The 22,955-nt window shown below is 33.2% G+C and overlaps 2 protein-coding genes across 3 annotated transcripts; one reads left to right on the top strand and one right to left on the bottom strand.

Annotated features, from left to right (window-relative positions):
• Positions 1-2,465: 2,465 nt before the first annotated feature.
• Positions 2,466-13,243, top strand: LOC147071667 (serine hydrolase-like protein). Of its 2 annotated transcripts, none has more exons than XM_085946486.1 (6): positions 2,466-2,650; positions 5,947-6,037; positions 6,716-6,900; positions 7,516-7,709; positions 8,191-8,288; positions 12,959-13,243. In XM_085946486.1, exons 1-6 carry the CDS (start codon positions 2,602-2,604, stop codon positions 12,975-12,977), a joined length of 636 nt encoding a protein of 211 aa, XP_085802612.1. In that variant the 5' UTR covers positions 2,466-2,601; the 3' UTR covers positions 12,978-13,243. The 2 variants fall into 2 exon arrangements, with proteins under 2 accessions (XP_085802612.1, XP_085802611.1); XM_085946485.1 differs by lacking the exon at positions 12,959-13,243 and adding an exon at positions 9,262-9,770 and having other exon boundaries at positions 2,471-2,650.
• A 6,985-nt stretch (positions 13,244-20,228) lies between these two features.
• Positions 20,229-22,710, bottom strand: LOC147071666 (uncharacterized). Its single transcript, XM_085946875.1, has 2 exons — positions 22,304-22,710; positions 20,229-20,673 (listed from the first exon to the last, which is right to left on the bottom strand). The coding sequence occupies exons 1-2, from the start codon at positions 22,537-22,539 to the stop codon at positions 20,499-20,501; spliced, it is 411 nt and encodes a 136-aa protein (XP_085803001.1). The 5' UTR covers positions 22,540-22,710; the 3' UTR covers positions 20,229-20,498.
• Positions 22,711-22,955: the final 245 nt, after the last annotated feature.

The following is a 22,955-nucleotide window of genomic DNA, read 5'->3' as shown; positions in this document are numbered from 1 at the left end:
TTGGAAAAAAGCGCAATGTGTAACAACATTTTACAACGGTTCATAAAAAATTGCTGATTTTTTCAAAAAATAAAAAGTCGTCGTCCTATGTGTGGCTCGCCCAAAATTTTAAAATTCTTAATTTGCTCGAGATAGACTAAAGGTTGGGCACCACTGCATTAGGTACTATTTAAAATAAGGTGTTTTTAAATGACGACTGGCAGCACAATATATTAGTCTATGGGCTGCATCAGTAAATTTCAATATTTTCGTTCGATAAATTGATGCAAAGTACTTAAGTACTACTATAATTTCGCAATATAATATGAAATTTTGGAGAACCTGGAAAACTTGGAAAAAAATTGCTCAAAAAACGTAAAAAAATCCCTTGACTTTGTTTTAAAATGAAATTTTTTGAATTCTTCGGTAGGTAAGCATTTTTGGTCCGAAGAGGTAAGTATCTAAATAAAAGGGGGTCTCGGAGTTTCTCAAATTCTCCGTTTTTTTTTCTGAGAACAAAAAACCTATACATTTTCAACAGTCGCATCGTGAGTGTAAAACCAAGGCATCTGCAAATACATATTTTGGATGTATTAGGGTTTGAAGTCTTCGTTTTGTTAGGAGAAATAGAGTTTCTAAAAAAAACCATAATATTTGGTTTATATCTACATTATATTGCATATTCTTTCAGTTACTTCACATTTATATTATCAAGTTCAAGACTTTTGCAATTGTTTTGCATTTAATCTCGTAATTGAAATATTGCAGATGACTTGGTTTTACACTCACGGTGCGATTGACAACGCGTACCTACTAGTATATTTTTTCCTCAAATACCTACTATAATTTTGGAGGCACTGTACTTTATTAAGGGGAATATATATTCGCACAATTGAATAGACTGTTTTCACAAAGCGCTGACAACATTTAAAAAGATGTTCGTCACATCGGAAATGGATGATATTCACAAATCAACTACAACAATCAAATGATCGATTTGCACTAAGGAAAAAGTAGTCTTCACGTATCAATATACTATTGTAACCCAACTAATCGTAAAAGAATATAAACATAGAATTAATGATTTTAAACAATATTTTGGCAAAAAACCTACTTTCAGATTCAAATAATACTATAAATACCTATTTAAAAAGTGACGTTAATTAAAACTTAGGTAATTGTGCCGCAGATGCCGTCACGAGCTTTTATGATTTTTTTTTTTACGAAAACAGTTTATTCCATGTAGACAATTATTTTTTTATTTTTTTATTTATTTTTATTTAGGAATACAAAATATTGTGGACATAACAAATCTAAATTCAAGACGTACACAACATGAGATTTACATTATAAGTCAAACATTACCCTCACAAGAGAGAAGAGAATATAGAAACAGAAATATATATATAATAACAATAATAATAACAAAAAAAAAAAAAATAATCAAAACATACTTAAGTATAATTTAATACAGAAAAATATAATTTAATACAGAAAAATATAATTTTTGAGAACGGAAAATATACAATTTTATACAGAAAAATACAGTTTCAAAAATAAAATGCAAAGTACATCATTGAAAATGTCTATGTCTTTAGGGAGCGCATTTACTAGTCTTGCACCCCTCGCTAATGGTGCCTGATAGGCTTGACACGAGGATATCTTGATACCTTTTTCTGTCGGCGCATAGGCTTTTCGATCCAATAATTGTTAATATAAAATGCTCATAGATTTTGATACTTACTTCATTATCACAAACTAAGATTATATTAGGTAATATTAGGTTGGGGTAGGTTAGGTTAGGTTAGGTTAGGTTAGGTTAGGTTAGGTTAGCTTAGGTTAGGTTGGGTTAGGTTAGGTCAGGTCAGGTTAGGTTAGGTTAAGTTATATTAGGTTAGGTTACGTTAGAATAGGTTAGGTTAGATTAGGTTTAGTTCAAAAAAGATACTTATACAATCTTATGACGGCATCTGCGCCACGTTTACCAAAATTTATATCGATGAACCGAAAAAGATAAGTATACCTAGGTGTTGTTTTTGGTTGTAGATTTACATCAAATAATATATTAATATATATTTATATTACTGCGTTAAACATTAATTATATTGACACCTAAGCATCATTTTTGCGATTGCCTTCTAATAAAATTGTATTGCTACAATTATTAGCTTGACATTTGTGAATTTCTACCTTTTCTTTGTGCGATATATTATTTATCGATGAAAACAATTTTACAAATGTGTGCAATTGAGTGAATTTATATTTACAATGAGTGATTTATGATTTTTGTTTTGTGAAACAAACTATTTTATGTGATTTCATCTATTTATTTGTGAAATCATTAAATATATGTGAAAACTATTTTCCAAATGTTAAAGTAATTTTTTTTTGTGAATTTTGATTATTGCATTGTGCGATTAATTCCCACCCCTTTATTAATTCCACTCTGAAAAGATGGCAACACTGCCAACAAACGTCATTGTGTTGTGACAGTGGCAGGTGGACAGCTGGTAACGAGATTGTTTGTTTATTTAAACACGACAATACGTTCACATGTCAGTAATCAGTATGTCACCTATGCCTGTTATGTTTGAGTTTAAATGAATTAAAGGAAAACCAACAATGCAATTCGATGAGGTTACTATTGATGTGCCTTGGGGAAAAATGGCAGGTAATAAAACAATTCATACGTGAAAATTAATACCTATGTACATGACAACCTCGACATTTAATTTTTTATAAATTTAGAAAGTTTTTTTCCTTCGGACTTTTGCAAGGTAGGTATCTAATTTGTTCTCAAGGTAAGTTAAGTTAATTGATTGTGCTTTAAATAATTTATTTTAACTATGGCGTCAATGTCACTATGATTAATTATATTATAGTAGGTTATGTGGATTTCAGGAGAGGAATGAAATGGTTATTTACGTTCACTTATATAGTAGGTACCTAATTATATTGTTCGGGATTTTCGAATAAATTTAATAAACCGTAGTTAATCTTTAATTTTTTCATATTCTCAATAACTGTTTTGATCAAAGAGATTCCAATCTCTTTGGTTTTGATCAAAGAGATTGAAAGACTGGTTTTGATACATTGTCACATGCAGTGGCGCACCCAGGAATTATTATTGGGGGGGGCCCAAGAAGGAGAATGTAAATTAGTCCCATAGGCTCTTTTTCTTCTTCATATAAATATTTTTACATATTTTCACAATACATGGCGATATACATAGGGACATTTTCAACTAGTTGAAAATGTCCCTCTGAGGCGAACGAAACCGGTCCTAATCTATTTAATAAAAGTGGAATAAGTACTAAAAAAAAAATTACGTTTTATTAAATTAAAACAACAATACCCAATATTTATTCCGAATTCCACCGAAAAAAATGTTCTTTTGATTTACACCACCACCGTAGTGGGTGTAGTCGTTCTTTTCGCAGAATGTTGCAGATTTTTGGTATTTTAATATTTAGGTTCCAACATATTAATTGAAAATGGACAAAAAAGTATTATTGCCTTTAAATTATACACAACCTACTCAATACAACACAGCCTTATATCTCGTTTATCGGTCTTTTGTCTATTGCACTCGGTGTACCTACACCATGGCCCCCACATCCTGAAACGGGCCCTCAGGCTAGGGCAGTGGTCGGCAAACTGCGGCTCTTTGGCCCTTTGAGTGCGGCTCTGCCACAGATGCTCTCTGTCATATTTGACATGGCTACAAAGAAGATGCAAAGAAAATGGAAGAGGATAACCGTAAATGTAATGTTGAGTAGACCGAGACTTCGCGTTTATTCAAAACTTAAATGGCTTCCCGACCTGTATTTATGTGTCGGGAAAAATTGACGCATTGAAATTTAGAGAGATACTACAACTAAAAACTAGTAATTTTGCGCTAAATATTCTGTCGATGATGCAAGGAAGAAAGCAGCTGAGGAGAAGAGTCAAGAAAAATAAAGTTCTGTATTTAATTAGGTACTGAATAAAATCTTTCAACAATGTTAATATTGCAAGTTTTGTGGTTAGTAAAAAGATTTCCAAGAGAGGAAATCAAGAGTAAATTGAGAAATCGATTTATTGATGAGAACCTGGAATCGTGCTTAAAATTAAATCAACAACATACGAACCTGACTTACCCAAACTTTACAAGGAGATGCAAGGCCATTATTCACATTGAAATTGTCAGTCATTGTCATGATTCAATTGTATGGATACCTTACTTACAATTTAATTTTTATTAATAAATAAGATCATTATTACGTATGATATTCAGTTTTATTCAGTGTACCTACCTATAATTTAATTAGGACTTTAACTAAACTACCTACGTATATAATTTAAGTTTAAGAAATTTGGCTCTCAAAAGAAATCTCAATCGTTGTACTGTTGATATTTGGCTCTATTGACTAATGAGTTTGCCGACCATTGGGCTAGGGTATTTGACGGGCCCCCTATCCACCGCTTAGATTAAAGGCAGTGTGAAACACTACATTAACGTTTTTCAAATTGTGTTTTAGTTCAAATTGAGGGTACTTATACAGTGAATTATTGGCGATTTTCAGTACGTCATCTACTTTAATAATGGAGCTGTCGACACATAATAATCAGAAAATATATTGGACATTTATATAAATTAAAATGTTCATAGTCATGAAGTATAATAGCGCCGCAGGCGACTTTTTTTACTATTAAAGCTAATTTATGATATGTGTTTATCTCACTTATCTGGTCAACCCGACACGCCGGGCCCCCCACAACCCAGGCCCCCAGGCTAGACCTGTCAACCCTCCCCAGCCATGACCTATACCACTCCGGAATTCGGGTGGACACCGAGAATTTCATTAGGGAACGGGTTTCTAAAAAAACCTGACATTAGTGTTTCGAAATTTTTGTATTAGAAATTAAAATCTAAGAAATATTACTAAAAAGGGTGCCGGAGAATTACAATCATTTTTTGCCGTGTTGTTTGTCTAAGCCCAAGGTATAGTTTATTGGCTTTCGATTTCAATATGTAAAATCATTCTGATGATTTTCATATTTTGGGGGGGGCCAAGGCCCCCTGGCCCCCCCCCTGGGTGCGCTACTGGTCACACGTAGTATTTTATGTGTGGTAGGTATTTACATATTATTTGTTTTACTTTGAAGTGAAATTCTTTTTACGAACATTTTCTCCTCAACCTCGTACAAATTTGGGTAATTTTTTGGGTTTCAAATATTTGTTTGACAACACACCCAAATTCGTTTTTTTTTCATAAATAATATTTTATTTGTGTGAGACTATTATAGAAAATATCAGTAGGTTGCAGAACTCCGTATGAACCGCCCAGAAAGCAGGCCTTGCCAGTAACTTCGGTACTGTTCGGTTATCAGGAATACAGCGGAAAACACATTTTGAAAATACCCGATATACTGGATTATTTCTTAGTTTGGGTTAGTTTAGGTTAGGTTGGGTTAGGTTAGGTTTGGTTAGGTTAACCTAACAAATATTCCAGTTTATCGGCTATTTTCAAAATATGTTTTCCGCTGTATTCCTGATAACCGAACAGTACCTACCGTAACTTCTAATGATAATATGACATTATCAAAAAAATAGATATGAATGACAACTACTTAACTAGTACATACAAATTAAATAAAGATAAATTAAACAGGCAAACATATGAGTAGATCCATGTTCTTGCCAGAGAGTTTGGAAATATCCACCATTTTGCTGATTGCATACATTTTGTTTTGATAGGGTAATTTTTAATTTCACTGGATTTTGGCTGGAAAAAAATATACATGCTATTTTTCAATATGTGTTTGACCCAGTGAAAGGACCCCATGGGTTGGTCCAATGGTTAATAACTATTCCTTATAAAAATCTGTTGATTTAACCTCCCCTCTATAGAGGCTCATATGCTCTGGTAACACGGTAATTTACTCTTTTTAATAAAGTTGATTTATAAGAATATATTATTTCAGTGGCATGCCATGGCCCCCCATCTGGAAAGCCGATTGTGATGGTTCACGGAATACAAGACTCAGCCGGAACATTTTTTCCACTTATTGACAGGTCGGTATGAATCGTTAAATGAATAATAATCATTATTTCATTTATGATTTAAACCTGGGAAACAGGACGAGAATGTATTTTTAGTCCTACTATGGGGAGTGGATGGATGGACCTTCTCAGGGTGTTTCTGCCCTGTATCACCTGGAAGGATAAAGTTATGAATGTCGAGGTTATATCGAGCATGAAAAAAGCCAGAGAAATAATCAATGAAGTGAAAACTAGAAAGCATTCTTTGGCAATATCTCAAGAGATATTAATTTCTGTATCTTATCATTCAAAAGACGACTTCCAGTAGGTGTGGCCCTGGCAGAAGAAGAATATCCTGGTTCATGAGTATAAGAGACTGGTTTGACCTCAACACTCCATTCGTACTTAAAGTAGAGACAGACGGTCAAAATCATCTTCGAAAACCAAAGATATTGAAAACAACCATCTTGTGTAGAGATGAAACCTAAACATCACTACTACTACTGCACTACTAATTCTGAAATGAGAGTGTTCCTATACGTTTTTGCACACAATAATGGAACTTACTTTGGTGATTTTTATAGGGAAATAGAAAAAATTAGGTTTCATTCAAAATATTACAGAGAATCGAATAAATTATAAAAGTTTCAACTGAGTGCTATTGTTTATTTGGTAATCGACTTTTAATTGGTTTTTGTTTTGATACTGTAGATTGAAATTACCGAATGACTTCCGATTGATAATACCAGATCTTCCGGGGCATGGAAAGTCGGATCGGTTTCCTGTAGGCAGACCGCTGCATTTTATAGATTTCATTTCACCGATTAAGATGGTCACCAAACACTTCAAATTGCAGAAATTTACATTCCTCGGACACTCAACGGGAGCTCAGATAGGTTTGGATATTTCTGTTATTAGAAAATTTTCATTAAATACAATCTTTCATGGTTGGTAGTAATAACAAATAAATTATGCAAATATGTCTTCCTTTAGTTAAGGTCTTCTTGAATGAAAAGAATTGATCATAGAAGAATTAAAAAAAGATCCATTTTCTTTATTAATTGAGTTAGTTAGCATTTACAAAATGTTAATATAAATTATATGAAACTTAATGAAACTGAAATTATTAGTCGATTTTGGTTATCATACAATTATTAAGACTGCAAAGATTAACAAATCATTTCTGATTGATTAAGTACTAGCAAGAGACATCACACTCCCTCTCACTCAGTACAATGACTATTCAGTTTTTGGAAACCGTATTTACATGATTAACTTTATTTTAAAACAGATTATTAAATTCTAATTGATTAAGTATCCCAAAATATTGATTTTGTGTGAATTGGTGAGTTTCCATATTCTCAGATATTAATAAATTTTACCAACAGGGCACGCACCGTGCACATTCACACTTTTTTTAGTGGCATTCGGTTAAACTGCTGGGTTATTAATTATTATAACGTTAGATGGAGAATAATAAAATTATAATCTGTATGTTCCGTGTTTTCCAGGGCTGATGTATCATGTCATATACCCGAATGAGATAGAACGTTTTGTGTCACTGGACTCTCTCGCGTATCTTTCAATAGAAGCTGACGAATATCCAGACTTTTTCAATTACATCTTCGACACATTCTACGATTCCAAGAACTATATCAAATTTAATGCCCGACCCAACACTGGGCCAACCTACACGTATGAATATGTAAGTTTATTACTGATTGCATGCTCCGTTTCAGTTTGGGGTGATCCATAAATGGGGTCACACTATTTATGGATTTTTTAAATCTCCTCCTCACCCCACTATCACACTAAGTCCCAAATTATTACCCCCCTGTCTAAATTACGCCACATTAGTTAAACAAATTCATTAAAAATAATTAATTTGAGTAGGTACCTAAGTATAATGTTTTCATGGAATATTTTATTGTTTTTTTTTACTTGTTATAATCCCCTTATATTTCTCGTCACAAATCAGGCGTGGTATATCAAATACGGTCAACCTCTTTTGATGCAAACATATTAATAAATACTATGATCATTAATATGGTGGTAAGGGATGTTTTATAATTAGTTGTTATTTATATTCTAATGATTCAAAATTGTTGGCTCATTACGAATCTGAGTTTAATAAAAGTTTTTTAAAATGCACCTCAAATAAGTCTCTAATTAGCAACATTTTATAGATTATGGAAAGTGTAAGAAGCAGCAGGGACTTGACAGAAGAGGCTGGAAAGGCCGTATTACAAAGATGCCTCATACCGGCCGGAAATGGATTGTACAGGTATATTATTCAATGATTTAAGTCAACTTAACCCTTACTTCTATTATATAATTATTATCGTTTACTATTACATAAAAACTCACATAAGTAATATTAATATCATTTCTAATTTGAGTCAATGCAATTCTTTAAATAGATAGATATGTACATACTTGCTTGATATTGAAGTTATGCAGGGGTTGCCTGTACCTTAAATATATTTATTATCTTTTATGTTGATTTCTGACTCCATATGCAGTTGGTTTTAGATATATTTTTAGAAATATGATGACTTTAATAATGTTCTTATAATTTGCTTCGCATAAATACATATAAAGTCGAATTTGGTTATTACGAGGAAGATGGGACTGACTGAATTTGCTCGTTATAAGCATTACTCGTTATATCGTTATATAACATTTTTCATGCCACATTCTATTTCAGCATAAAACATAAAAAATCTGAAAACCATCTTAAAAACCCCGAAACAAGCATGGCATTCATAGACTATTAAGAAGTTATTTATTCTAAGTACTGGTAGGTACCTACTGACTTCACAAAGCTTGGATTTTTTTATAAATGCAATTTCAACCATATGCGTGGATACTTTTTCAATGTTGGCGAAAACACCAATTAGGTACTTAGACACTTAACTAGTGTCATAAATGTAATCTGATCCCGGCGGCATCGCTCTAGTTGACTGCTCGGTCGGATTTTATTGCTTAGGGTCGAAAATGTTGTTTTTAAACGATCGGCACATTAGCAGTTTTGCTCCGTATACCCGAGAAGTAGCTCGTTATAAAAGTGAATAAATGTATGGAAAAAATCATATGTCAACTAATGTTTCCTCATTACATCCGAGATCTCGCTATTTCCGTGATCGTATTAACCAAGTTCGACGGTATTTTACAATCCGGTGTTAGATTGAAAGCATTGCAAAGCTAAAGCCGTGTTTCGACTCAACTTAACTCAGATTCATGTTTTGTTGTTATAGATTAACATGGGATCAACGGATGAAAGCATTCACAGGACCTCCTTTCGGACAACAATATCAATTGGACCTTCTCGGGAAAATGTGCATACCTCATTTAACAGTATTCGCCACAAATTCCATTCAAAGTAGGGTGGGGTGCAAAGTACCACTTGTCGATGCCTATGTGAAGAACAATCCCGGTTATCGTATTGCGTTTGCAGAAGGAAATCATGACGTCCATTTAAATAGTCCAGAATTGGTTGCACAGCATTCAAGAGACTTTTTACTCGGTGGGAGTGGGGATAAGGAATTATCAGACAGATTGTTGAAGGAATTTTACGGAGTAACTGATGCTGAATTACGACAGATGTCTAAACTTTGATATTAAAGTTAATTGATGTAACCTTCTGTAAACCAGAGAGCCACCAAGTGTAAATTAAAATTATTCAAATTTATTTATTTTATATAAATAATAAACATGACAAATTATAAAATCAAAGTATTCACGACATGACATAAAAAATAAGTGTTAACAATATTGAAATAAAAATACAGGGTAATAGAGTAAATAATAAAATAATAACAATAAGTACATGGAAGCACAAAGAGTGAACCAGAATGATAGACTCTGCTAAAACTTATTAAACAATGTCCACCTAAACTCACCTCATACAAGTGTAATAATATCAATATCCGAATCGATTTGATTGAACATAGTTATTAGTCTTCCAATTGGCATCACTAATAGCATGTTAGTTCTGCACTTTCTGAGAACAAACAGCGGATGCCCCCAATTTCTAAGATAATTATCAGAAACACACAAGTCAATTAAATTCAAAGTTAAGTAAATTTGAATTGAATTGAAGCCAGTACTACCAAGAATGGCAAAGTTTTCATTTACGCCGCGTATAAGTCGAAAAAAATATGTAGCTAAATAAAGATCTCTTCTAAACTTTAAGCTACAGTGTGTAAGCATGCCTAAGAGAAAGTCAGTCGGGAATAGCCACGGATAATTTGAATTTGAATTAAAAAATAAACAATATCCATGCAGCTGAAAATAAAGGAGTATCAAAATATTCTTTTGGACCCTATCCACTATCCGTACTTCACCCAGTTAATAGACCCATTCTCAAGTCTGCTTCTATCTAAGGAGTTATAGAGAATTTTTAATACCGAAACATCCGAAAAGACCCGGGAAGTACGCAAGAAAAAGTCCAACATTTGTAACGCCTTTTTGTGTCATGTACTACCCAGGGTCACCTGTTGTGTACTTAAGAACAAGTAAAGAAGTCTAGTGTCATTTTTCCTTGTTTTTGGATTAATTGGAGCTTATTAATAGATACTTACAGCAATTCGATGTAATCAATCACTCTTACCTCCAAACACAATACATTTTTTTTAAATCCAGTGATAAGGCATTCTCAATAAGTGTGTAAATTATTTCAGATGATGTAAAAGAGTTTATCTTATTACATATTACAGGTGTAATTATTTTATCTATGAAATTATTTTGTCAACATACAGTCGACCTCGGTTATTACGATCACGGATATAGCGAGATCTCGGATGTAATGAGAAAACATTCGTTGACATTTTAGTTTTTGATTTTCTCCATACATTTATTCACTTTTATAACGAGCTACTTATAGGCTATACCGAGCTAAAATATCGTCAAAATTTTTCTTAAAACTGTTAATGTATCGATCGTTTTAAAACATTTCGACCCTAAGCAATAAAATCCGACCGGACAGGATGCAGCCGGTATCGGATTACGTTTATGATACTAGTTAAGTGTCTAAGTACCTACCTAATTGGTGTTTTCACCGACAATATTGAAAAAGTTTCCACGCATATGGTTGAAATTGCAGGTAAAAAATCCAAGGTTTGTGAAGTCAGTAGGGACCTATCAGCGTTCATTACAATAAACAACTTCTTTTGTAGTTTATGAATGCAATTGTTTCGGGGAAAAATTCTAATTGTGTATTTTTGTGTTATGTGACTGCTCATTTCAAAATACCTATTCACTGATATAACGAGTAACGCTTATAACGAGCAAATTCAGTCGGTCCCATCTTCCTTGTAATAACCAAGTTCGACTGTATTTTAATCCTCGGTAGAAGGCTATCACTATACAGTAAGTCGTCAATTTTAGCGAATTTGTCTTACGTGAATTCGTACTTATGCGATTTAAAAAAATATGTATTTTGTGTCATTGTCTAATCGTAGAACAAAAAACTTATTAATTTTTCCCATAATTGCCCATTTTTTGAATAATAAAATGCCTATTTCTTGTCAAATTTGGGATCACAGAGATTATCAATATAATTTTTTTATTGTAAATATTTCACTATAATAATGTCGACATAAATTTTACTAATAGTTTTATAAATGCTTTTAAAAATTAATAAACATAAAAAATCTTAACACCACTTCACATGGACGTACTGAAATATGACTATATTCTAAAACATTAGAGTGAGAGGTTTAAAAGAATACTATTTTATGTAATAAAAATACTTTATGCAGTCATCAAATGTTTAAAATAAATATAAAGGATAATAAGGCTTCAAAATTATGTAAATAGATTATCTACAACGTTTAAGGAATGTCCAGGATCATGCTTTGAAAATACCATAAAAGCTCCATTTTGACGTACGCTGAGCATGTCCCCCTTAATAAAGTATCATTTGAGAATGATATCTCATTTACAGAATGTTGGAAAGAGTTATGTAGAATTTACAATCGCATATTTAACTTTGTGACTGATTTATTCGACATAGTCACCAGTGCACTTATATTATCGTTCAATCCTCAGAACCTCAAATATTGTTTTTATAGGTTAAAAATAATATAGAAAATACTTTTCAAATGTATTCTTTTTATATTTTTTAGTATTAGGCAAATATCGATTATACATTATTATTGATATTTTTATATGGTTCACACACACCAGTGATTTTTTTTCCATTTTATTATGCTGTGATAAATAACCAGTGAACATTATTTTTATATTTTATTTATTAAAAATGTCAATGGTCTCCACAGCGCTCGAAACATAAATTTTTATGAACGGGAGCGCTCGATAATTTTCCGAAAACTACATAGTGTTCTAATGTTATAAAAATAAGTGTGTTACATTTTTTTGTTATATGGCTTATCTACCTCAGACAGTCAAATTATTTTTTCCACGAGACGGGAGCGATAATTTTGCTGATTTCATGATCTGGAACGGCGCTCCGCTCCATTTCGAGCCCTGGGTCTCCAGTCACTTGATGACATTCTGTAATAAGCTTATTTTCACCTTGTACCTTCTGATTTAATTCATTTAATTTCATTGTTATATCTGTCAGAAAACATAAATCTAGAAGCCATTGATCATTGTAAAATTCACATATATTATTGCCACTTTTGTTCATAAAAATTCGAATTTCATCCCTCAATAAGCAGTTTCCATGGCTCAGCCATCGAATTTTGGTATAAAAAATGAAATCGCTGTATTTAGATTCGAGTTCGCAAAGATATTCTTGAAATTGACGATGGTTGTTAGGATAGGATGTTACCATCAAAATCAGAGTTGTATGATTATTTTATGTTATACGGAAAAACAGCTTTAAATTTGTTACCGTATATTTTATTATAATTATGGTGGTTTATCCAATAAAGTTTTTTTGTTTAATAAACTGTGTTCTCAATTACTCAAACTACTTTTATTCATCAGAATAAAAGATTTTCGATAATGGGTATCTCCACAACAACCAACTGAAATGTTTAACACTTTGATCGCCATGGGGTTGGTGACCGGCAAGGAAGACCTACATTTGAGATGATTTTCAGCGCCGGCAGGCACGCGCGCTGTGTATTATTCTATATGAAGTGGCCGGCGTGGCTCTTCTGGATGGTTACTGCAGTTTGGCCTGAGAATATTCCTTCAAAGTAACTAAAAATAGGCTCACTAATGTAAAGAATGTAAGTAATGAAAAAAAAAGTTTTCCTTTGAAATCGTAAATGTGTTTTTATCAATGACATTAATATGGACGAAGCATCTAGAAAATAAAATGACACTCACTTTGTGTCGGGTCTGCCGGATGGCGAAATTCATATTTTAATATCGGTATCCTACGCTCAAATGAACATTCTGCTTGCAAGCGGTCTGGCAACACCGCTGGGTCTGCCCATACAAAATTTCTGACTGTCAGGTTTCGACTCCACCGTTATTATTGTGTTACAAAATGCCAATGTGCCTAGTTAAAAATTGTAAAAAAATCTACTAAACACTCCAAGAAAGATGGGATATCACTTTGCATGTGTTAGTATTATTTATTATTTATAAAATGCCATTTTAAGATATTGATGAATGTTTATTCAACGCAATTGAATGACAGGAACCATTGGACAGTCAGTCGCCTGTGATTCGCTGGGCTCACTTGCGTCTAATCTCCGAGAAGTCGTAAGTAACCGAGAATCTGTTTCTAATGCAATGAGTCATGACACTAATACGCCATTACAATAAAGGTTATATTACTATAAATTCTCGAAGCTTGTATCGCATAATGGAAACGGATACGTCAATGGTCACGTGACATCTACCTATACATCTGTGAATGACTTTCATGCACAATTTCTCGTGCGCGCCGGGTATGAAGTGAGTCGTCCATTTAATATGTCATTGGTTTTTATTGAAATAAAAATGAAAATTGAAGAGATTATAAAAACGTAAGTTATAAAAATTATGTAAATCATAAAAAAATAGAATTACAAAAATGATTATAATGTATACGTATATTTCCAGTTTATATGTGTATCTAGGTATACTACACGATTTGAAAACTTTTATTCCGTATTTGTGCCTTTTCTGTTTATTATACTATCTGAATATTATTCGACTTCGAAATAGCACCATGCTCTCGTCAACACATATGGACAGGTGACCGGCGAAATATAATAAATTAACATGTTGGCGCCGTGACGGACACATGAGGCCGGCACATCATAAAAACCAATATTTAAGTAAAAAAATCATCAAAATGAAAAAAAACATATTTTTTCATAACCTGTCAAATAATACCTTAGAAACAAATCGTCACCCCCTACGTATAGTCCGTATCTGAAAAATGGTACTTTTCGGTAGAACGATTTTAATAAATTTTAATGACACCACAGCGCTAATTTTTAATGCTGGAATCGTAATTGTTAGTTAAATGATATAATATTGATTGAATTTTTGTTTTCTTTCGATTATTATTGTTGTATTATCTTTAAAAATTATTTAATGAAGGGCAATCAAGTCAAAATATCCAAAAACGCAGTTACAGGCTTATACATAGGAGGTGTCGAAATAAACATTTTTGAACTAGAATAGGAGTGAGGACCTGATCGACGGATCCCCTTCTAGAAGAGAAGAGGCGATATGACAGCGAGTCGCAGTCAAAGCCTCGGTAAAATCACAAAAAAAAAAAAAAACTATTTTACGTTAAACTAGTTGGTGATCAATGTGTTAACTGCCAATATCTCTGAACGCCGTTTTCAGGACAACGCTCATTTTCCGGATATGGGCTCAATTGTAGCTCATAAAATACATCTGCTGGGAATGTAGAATTCGCAATATGGGTATGGGCATTTTGTCCCGCTGGTCACTCTTTGCTGACCCCTTGTATATACTGCACCATGCCGAGCAAAAATGTGAGGAACAGTAGAATAACTTAATAATGCAATGATGAAAAGGGAAATAAACCAGTAAACTTGGAAATAATTCGTTTATTAATCATTTAAATTTTATAATAATAGGGCACTTCAATTATTGCTTAAAAATTGTTATTTTCATTAAAATAATATCAAAATTAATTAAATTATAAATATATCAAGGAGTGGTAATTTACATTTATTTTGAGAATATAAAATAGTTATAAATGAAAGTAGATTTGCCAGTATCACTAGTGGTCAATAAAAGTTGATCTTTTCTAATGAAATTGGCAATTGTTAAATTACGCAGCATGTTAAACATGTATACAAATTTACTAGTATTTAGATATTATTTCAATTTGATTATACACAAATACCGCAAATTTCACATAATCTAAAAAAAATTAAACAAAATACCTATAAATCTATTTCACAACACAAATCTTAGCAGTCTAGTGTTCTACAACAGAAAACAATCAAAGAATACAGAGGTTGTTGTATTCTTCAAGTTTCATTGGATATATAAAAATTTTATGCTGCATCCACACTGTTGCCGAGGCTTCCCGAGTGAGGCCAATCGCAAGAGTGTGATTGGCGCGTTCGGCCCCCCTTGTGTAATACCAAATAGTATCAGGGTAAGTCTCACCGAGCGGCTCAGCAAGTGTAGGTCCAGCATTAAAGTTTTTAAGAACACATTTATGATTAAATGTTGCGCATTTTATTTATTCTAAAATTCATTCTTTTTCCACTAAATTCAATTTTCATCAAGTTTGATTGCTATAAGGATTGAAAATGTCATGGTTAAAAATGAATTGTTAAAAATAATAGACAAAATTTAAAAATGCAAAGAAACCGCAGTTTCGAGGCACTTTTTTGCATAGCAAACATATACTGTGATTGTTTTGAAAGACATAGTAAATTAATATTTCCGTGAAACTAAATATTTTATGAATTTTCATTTAGTCCGATGTCCATAGGTTTTTTTAAAAGCCACGTCAAACAAGATATTAAAAGTGTCTATCATACACACGATTGTATATTTGTTATACCTATTAGGTATATCCTAATAATATTGAATTAGCTGTGAAACTATTTCATTTTTTTGAATGATTTGTAAATTAGATTATCGAAACATTATCAATTGTAATCTGACCGTACTATATCCATTCCGCAGAGTAATATTTGATTTTTACGGAGATATTGGTGAAATTCATCACTCGGCTCCACCGATTTTTTTCATTCCCTTGACCCTAAATAACCCCAAATAATCGCAACACAAAAATAATGATGAAAACTGAGATTATATTGGATTAATTGGACAAAAATTTTTGATTTAGTGAACCGCATATAATATAGATTATGAATCGTGTTACATTCAAACATTTGGGTCACAGTTCATTATTCCAGGACTAGTGGTCAGTCTTACTGGTTGTCTTACGTGGGCGAAGTCGCCGAAGCGTTGAGCAGCGCGTGGAACTCAAACGTATGACCGTGTGTGAAAATGTTTGTAGACAAAGTCTTTTTTTGGTTATACGTTTGAATTGCGCGCACCGCTCAACGCGCCGCCGAACGCGCTCACCTAAGATGAGCCGTTAATGTCATGGTAATTCATAGACCGAGCCGTGACATTTCAGTAAACTATCTCAAGTTAGTGTATTTTGATAACATTAACAGTTATGAAAAAAACATAAAATCTTAAAATTACAGTAATGGACGTAACATAATAATAACAAATATGGTAAATGACTTTGTTTACCGGTTAGATGCCAAAAGTTCACATTTATTTTAAACGATAATTAAAAAAAATCACAAAAAAAAATTTTTAGCCACATATTAATGTTTTTGTACAATATAATAAAAAAACAAATATTCAGGCTATTATCATTAACGACTAAGGTGGGTACTATGTATATTTTAAACAATCAATGGAAAAGCAAAATACCCATTATTTACATTCATAATATGATACCGACCTGCCACGAGGCTTGCAATATTTTACCATCTATCAATAATTGTATGAAACATCAATGTATTTAAAATGTAGTCAGATAAAAAAACATTTAAACTGATATCAGTCATGTTAAACAAAATAGTGTAGGTACTATCCAATGTAAAAAAACATGTACAGTGAGTTCTCGATTTACGACAGAGTTCTGTTCCACCACCTAGGTCGTAAGTCGAATTTGATTATAAAAGGCAAGTGCTTGCTGAATGAGGCGTACCTTTGAAGATCTTTAGGTGTTTTGAGTCCATATTTTCAAAATTTTGAATTGCATCATTGATTTACACTTTAAAAGTCATGTCTTTTTTATCACAATATTTCTTTACTTCAGCGTATCTATTCTATACACAAGGCTGCTATCGAGGGTAGTTTATGATATTTGTGTATTGAGGCGGTTAATTGTTACAATAAGTAAACCGTCTGAACTGTCAAAAAGTGCTATGTTTTGACAGCACCTCTCTAAGCTGTGTTAACTTTTAGAGCGAGATAGACAGTTTTGACGGCTAACTTATTGTAAAAATTATAATACCTCAATATGTACATAAATATGATAAATTACCCTCGATAGGTGTCGATAGCAGTCTTCTAGATGCGCTGGAATGAAACAGTTGTCAAACCAGTCTTGAAAAAGCCATTGCGTCATCCATGCCTTTTTATTCCGACGATAATGTAGACTTATCTATTCCCTTGAAGGCTTTTGGATTTTTAGAATTATTTATCAAACATGGCTTCAGTTTATAACCAGTGACATTTCCACCAGACAAAAGGGTTACACACAATCATATCAGTTTTAATGCTTTAAAGCTGAGCATGCACTTGGCTTCTATTTGAATATATCTTCATATTATGATAGATTTCACATTTTTTAAATCTTCCAAACCAGCCGAAGCTTGCATTAAAAATGTTGGTTACAGTTGTTAACCTCTTTCTTCAAATGCTAGGGATAATTTAAGATCCCGTGATAAGTCTGACACTGTCTTCCTTTCATGCACGTGCAAAAATCTCAAATAAATTATCTAAAAACAAAGTAGAACTCCAAATTTCAACCGCGAGTAAACAACACAAGGCTACAAATACAAAAACTTAAAATAACAGATTTTTTTCATTTATCATATGTGCGAATGGTCAAAAGTCGAGAACTCACTGTATGTAGTTTTCTATGCAGACAATATTTACATACAATCATTCAATAGAGGATAATTTTTAATAGCTGCTAAGTCAGAGTAGTTGAAAGCAATTTATTCCAATAAGATTATGTTGTGGTGATGGCAGTACATTAATTGACATGGATAAAATTGACAAATTTTGGTCGTGCCGTGGCAGCATGTGCGAGTCAGCTTAGGTGTTGATAGTTTAAAAAAATCATATTACGTAAGAGTAAAGTTATACACACTCAATTTCAACAATAAGCAGTATGGGATATACTAACCCACAATACAAAATCACAGCAGTGAAAAAGCGTAAAAAATCATGGATTTAACAAATTTAATACTATATTGATAACACTATCTTTTATTTTTTAATACACTTATACCTCACTATAACGGCCTTTTTAAATCATGATGCAATTTAGATTAACGGGCAAAAAAATGTATTTTTGACATGGGAATATGTATATTCACACATTTTATATTTTAGACTTCTTCTTCTTTTAAAAAAGAAGAACAAGAAGAATATTTTAGACACATGATTATCCTGGAAGGAATCGTCACAAGTGCATTCTCATTTGAAACAAAGAATGAACTTCAAATTGTGGCTTTGATTGATATTTATGGCATTTATTTCTGTTAAGAAAATGTAACATTGAAATAGATAAAATACAATTTCAACTGAAAACTATTTTTTTTTCTAAAATTGAAACTCATTCTTTGAAAGTTGTATAGAAATAAATGATTTTGTTTCACGGTCGACTTTCCAGGAACGTATCTCGGCTGTAAAGCGAGGTATTAAGAGTATTATTAAAATCTGCTACATACTAAATACTATTGCGCTTATTACATTCTTATCGTATAACTCAGGAACTCAAAAGTTTATATTAGTTGCCACACAAGTACATAACTACAACTAGGTATATAACAGCCGCTTCGAATTTAATCTCCATGCTGCCTAAACATGTCTTCAATAAAAGACATTTAATAATGCCCGCATTGGATTTACATTAACATTATTATTATATACTAATTAACAGAAATTACTACAGTATAACTTTTGTATTCAAGCCGAAACATCACTGGAACTGTAGCTCCCGTTTCCATCCTTTCAATTAACGTATGCTGTGCTCTTGCATTTTTTCGTTCGCTTGAGGAATGCATAGCATGTGCCTCAAGCCAGTTTCAAGATGGGCATTTTTTTAGAAGATGGACTGAACAAGTGTCGACATCAGCGACGAGGGATGAATGTAAGCTTTTAAGATTCAACATAAATAGTGCACACTAAACTTTGTCAGTCACACTTATTTGTTTTCATTGATACTTCAATAATACAATTTGCCGATGGTGCTGGTTAGTTTTTAAACTTCAATTGAACCCTGCCTAAACCAAACCATAATAGTTTAGGTATGCTATGGGCAATCCGACAAAAATAATGCACACTTTTTCAGTTATATGTATTTGTTTTCATTGAATTTAGAATACATAATAGATATTACAGATGGTGTTAGTTAGTTTTTTAAAATTCACTGAGTCCTGACGATACGAAACCATAATCGATAGAAAATATTCTTCTATATATAAAATATCTAAAATTATGTATGGTTTACTGGCATAATTTTACATATATTTTTTGACTATTTACAATGGCTTCAACAGGCAGGGTTTAATTGAATTTTAAAAACTATCAAACATTATCTACACATTGTAGCCTTAGTTCAATGAAAACAAATACGTTCGACTGACAAAGTTTAGTGTGCACTATTTCTGTCGGATCCTAATAAACTACTTCCACCCTTCGCCACCGGTAGACATAGCTATACAGTGCAGTAACATGTCGGCAAAAATATAGAGGTCATTCAGTACAAGATAATTGTGTTTTGTTACGTGGGGTTGCACATGGAACTGTCGCATTCTCTGTGTATGGAAGACTGGGTGAATAAGCTGTTGTGAATTTTATATCAAATAATATTTATATATTATATATTATTTGACGAATATATATATTTAAATATTCAGTTGCTGAACAATGTAAAATAATTCAAATTGCCTCGTATGACTCACAAATAGTAACATGTGATGAAAATAATACTTATTACATAGACATTTCTAACAGTAACGTTAATGCATTATAAATGTTTATAGTTAGTTTTTTTTTTAACAATAATAAAAACACTTGCAAGACGTTAGTATTTAAAAATAGTTTTGAATACTAAGCTTTTGTTGTTTTCAATTCGGACTTATATAGAGGATTATCCTAAGCAGCCGTATTGATAAGTCAGTAATCTTCTACATCTTTAAAATAACTGTCAGAATTGTATCTAAGTCAACATGGATGTGACAGTTCCACAAAAGGTGAATAAGGTGAATGAGACCCTGGCAGAATGAGATCTCTATGAGCAGGGTCGTTATTTTAGAGTTGGAAATGATTACAGGCTAGCCCTACAAATTGGGCACACACTACTTTGCTTTTTCCATATTTCAATGCAGTTTGGGTGAAACTCGTGGTCACACAGAGTTACATGACCATGGATGACATCGTCGAGACAAATTGAACACTTATTTTGGGGTTCCTTTTCCATTTTGGGAGTCCTCTTCCGAATTCTGAAAAGTAATAAAAACATATATATAAATTTCAATCATTGCCAAAGAAAGTTCATTTAAAAAAAATATAACCTAACCTTAGTATGTCATAATGATATATCGAAATGTATGAAAATTAACAAACTTTAAATTAACAATTATTGGACCGAAAAGCATCTCCCGACAGAAAAGGGTATTTAATGGTAATTGTCTATATGGAATAAACTGCTTCTGTCAAAAAAATGATAATTAATGGCGATGGGGTGATCTGCGGCACTATAACCAAAAAAAAATAGGGCGTATTGACAGTGGCATACAGAAATAAGTGTTTTGCTAAAGGCTCGATGATATTGAGCTACTTTACAAGCTGCTTGTTGGCGAATTTACAATCTGCTTGTAAACTCGCCCAGTGTCATCATTTAACAAGCAGATTGTAAACAATCTACCGAGAAAAGTTGAAAGCCGGTCTACTTAACACGCTGACGATAATGCGTCTGTGCAGTAGAGCGATAGTGGCGACCTCTCGGTAAAAAAACGAACTACTCAATACGTCCTGTCAAAATAGTACCAAAAATGACGGTTCCAGCTTGCTAGCTTGTTGGTTTCTGAGCGAGTGGAAAGTTTTGTGTGTCATCACAATCGCACTAGCTGACTCGCCGGGTTTTAAATTCCCAAACAAGCAGCTTGTAAAGTAGCTCAATGTCATCGACGCATAAGAAGCATTTAAAATGTTTATTTAAGCGTCAATTACATTGAGCTTTTTTATGAGCTGATTATTGGCAAATTTAAAAGCGGGCGGTTCAGCTACTGCGATTTCATGATTACACACAAAATTTTCCATTCGCTGATAAGCCACAAGCCAGCGAGCGATTTTGACGGAACGTAGTTCGTTTTTTTGCCGGGAGGTCGCTACGCTCCATAATAATGTTTCCATTAAACGTCAAAAAGGTAAATTTCAAAATGGGTAGTTCGTTTTTCCACCACCATCGCTCTACTGCGCAGACGCGATACGCCCACAAGCCGGCGTGTAGCTTATAAAGTTGACCGGCTTTCAACTTTTCTCGGTGGAGTGTTTACAACCTGCTTATTAGCTTGTTCGATGATTACACTGGGCGAATTTACAGGCAGATTATAAATTTGCCAATAATCAGCTCGTAAAAAAGCTCAATGTACTTAATTGACGCTTTACTTATTATGTAATAAGTACTATGCATTGATCGCTTGCCTGGTGTTTCTGCTCCACTAATGATCTAGGGCGAAATGCTCACAAAATACATTTCTGCATTCACAGGCACACTTAATCCAGTCAAAACATCAAAAGCCCAAGTCAAAATTTTCAAACCGGATAAACATCATTGTCGTTGTCATTAATCTTTCTTGAGATTCATTTTCATAATATCCTTAGGAGTAATATGGCCACATTGATGGAATATAAAGAAATGCTGTAAACAATACGAAACTCCCACTTTATGTTGACGCTGACACCAAAGAAAGGAGGAATCCCTCTGCATACACCAAGTCGGACCGGAGGCTGTTGCGTGGATTGATAGATGGCTTGCCAGTTCCATTGTGAAATGTTGTGGGTTAAAGACAAACTTGAAGCAGCCGAAAAATCATACGAGTAGAGGGTCTACTACATGTAAATACTTACGATTGACTGGTTCCTTGTGAAGTGCTTGGTTTGGTATCATATCCTTCGCCAATATCCCTATTCTGTGGTTGATCATACGATGTACGCCGTCTAGGCTCGGGCGAAGAACGTCTCGGAGTATCTTGTATGCTCAGCTGTCTTCTCTGCTGGCAGTGATAGTCATATGCGAAATAAACAGCACACACAATGCCAATCGCTGTCACTAAGGCGGTCGCTACAATTGATTCGAAAGGCATTGTGCGAAGTTATTATTCGGGCATCTATGCAAGGATACGCAAAAATCACTACTCGCACTTCAGTTTTTTAAATGAATGGAATAAATACATATACTATGGTACTGTTAAAACTAAAGAACGCGCATAAAACAATATTACGCGAGACGACCTTTTCTTTCCCCTTGTATGATTGTGTAGCCAATACACATATTTAATTTCCCGACAACGAAGAATTAATTAAAAATGATCCAACTGGTCAGTGTAGCCATAAAAAAATAAACTCATGATTTTCAAAATTTCGGTCAAAATCACAGCCAACACTTTTGCGTTACACCAGCGCCATTTTTAGAGTAATAAAGCCTGACCATACTTTTTGCACAAGCAACGAGTGGTCCACTTTTCAGCTGTCAAAATCAGATCCCAGATTGCTTGACATA

Source organism: Rhyacophila brunnea, unplaced genomic scaffold (genome assembly GCF_057557595.1).
Source record: "Rhyacophila brunnea isolate RB1 unplaced genomic scaffold, BYU_Rbru_1.0 scaffold_2, whole genome shotgun sequence".
NCBI lineage: Eukaryota > Metazoa > Arthropoda > Insecta > Trichoptera > Rhyacophilidae > Rhyacophila > Rhyacophila brunnea.
The sequence above is the reverse complement of the archived record's forward strand: the minus strand, read 5'-3'. Positions and strand labels throughout refer to the sequence as shown.

Excerpts from the sequence above, each read along its gene's own strand:
- LOC147071667 (XM_085946485.1), top strand. The coding sequence starts at position 2,602 with ATGCAATTCGATGAGGTTACTATTGATGTGCCTTGGGGAAAAATGGCA. Across the intron at positions 2,651-5,946 it reads GCCTTGGGGAAAAATGGCAG|TGGCATGCCATGGCCCCCCA; the intron begins GTAATAAAACAA and ends ATATTATTTCAG. Across the intron at positions 7,710-8,190 it reads CAACCTACACGTATGAATAT|ATTATGGAAAGTGTAAGAAG; the intron begins GTAAGTTTATTA and ends AACATTTTATAG.
- LOC147071666 (XM_085946875.1), bottom strand. The coding sequence starts at position 22,539 with ATGCCTTTCGAATCAATTGTAGCGACCGCCTTAGTGACAGCGATTGGC. Across the intron at positions 20,674-22,303 it reads TCACAAGGAACCAGTCAATC|AATTCGGAAGAGGACTCCCA; the intron begins GTAAGTATTTAC and ends ATTACTTTTCAG.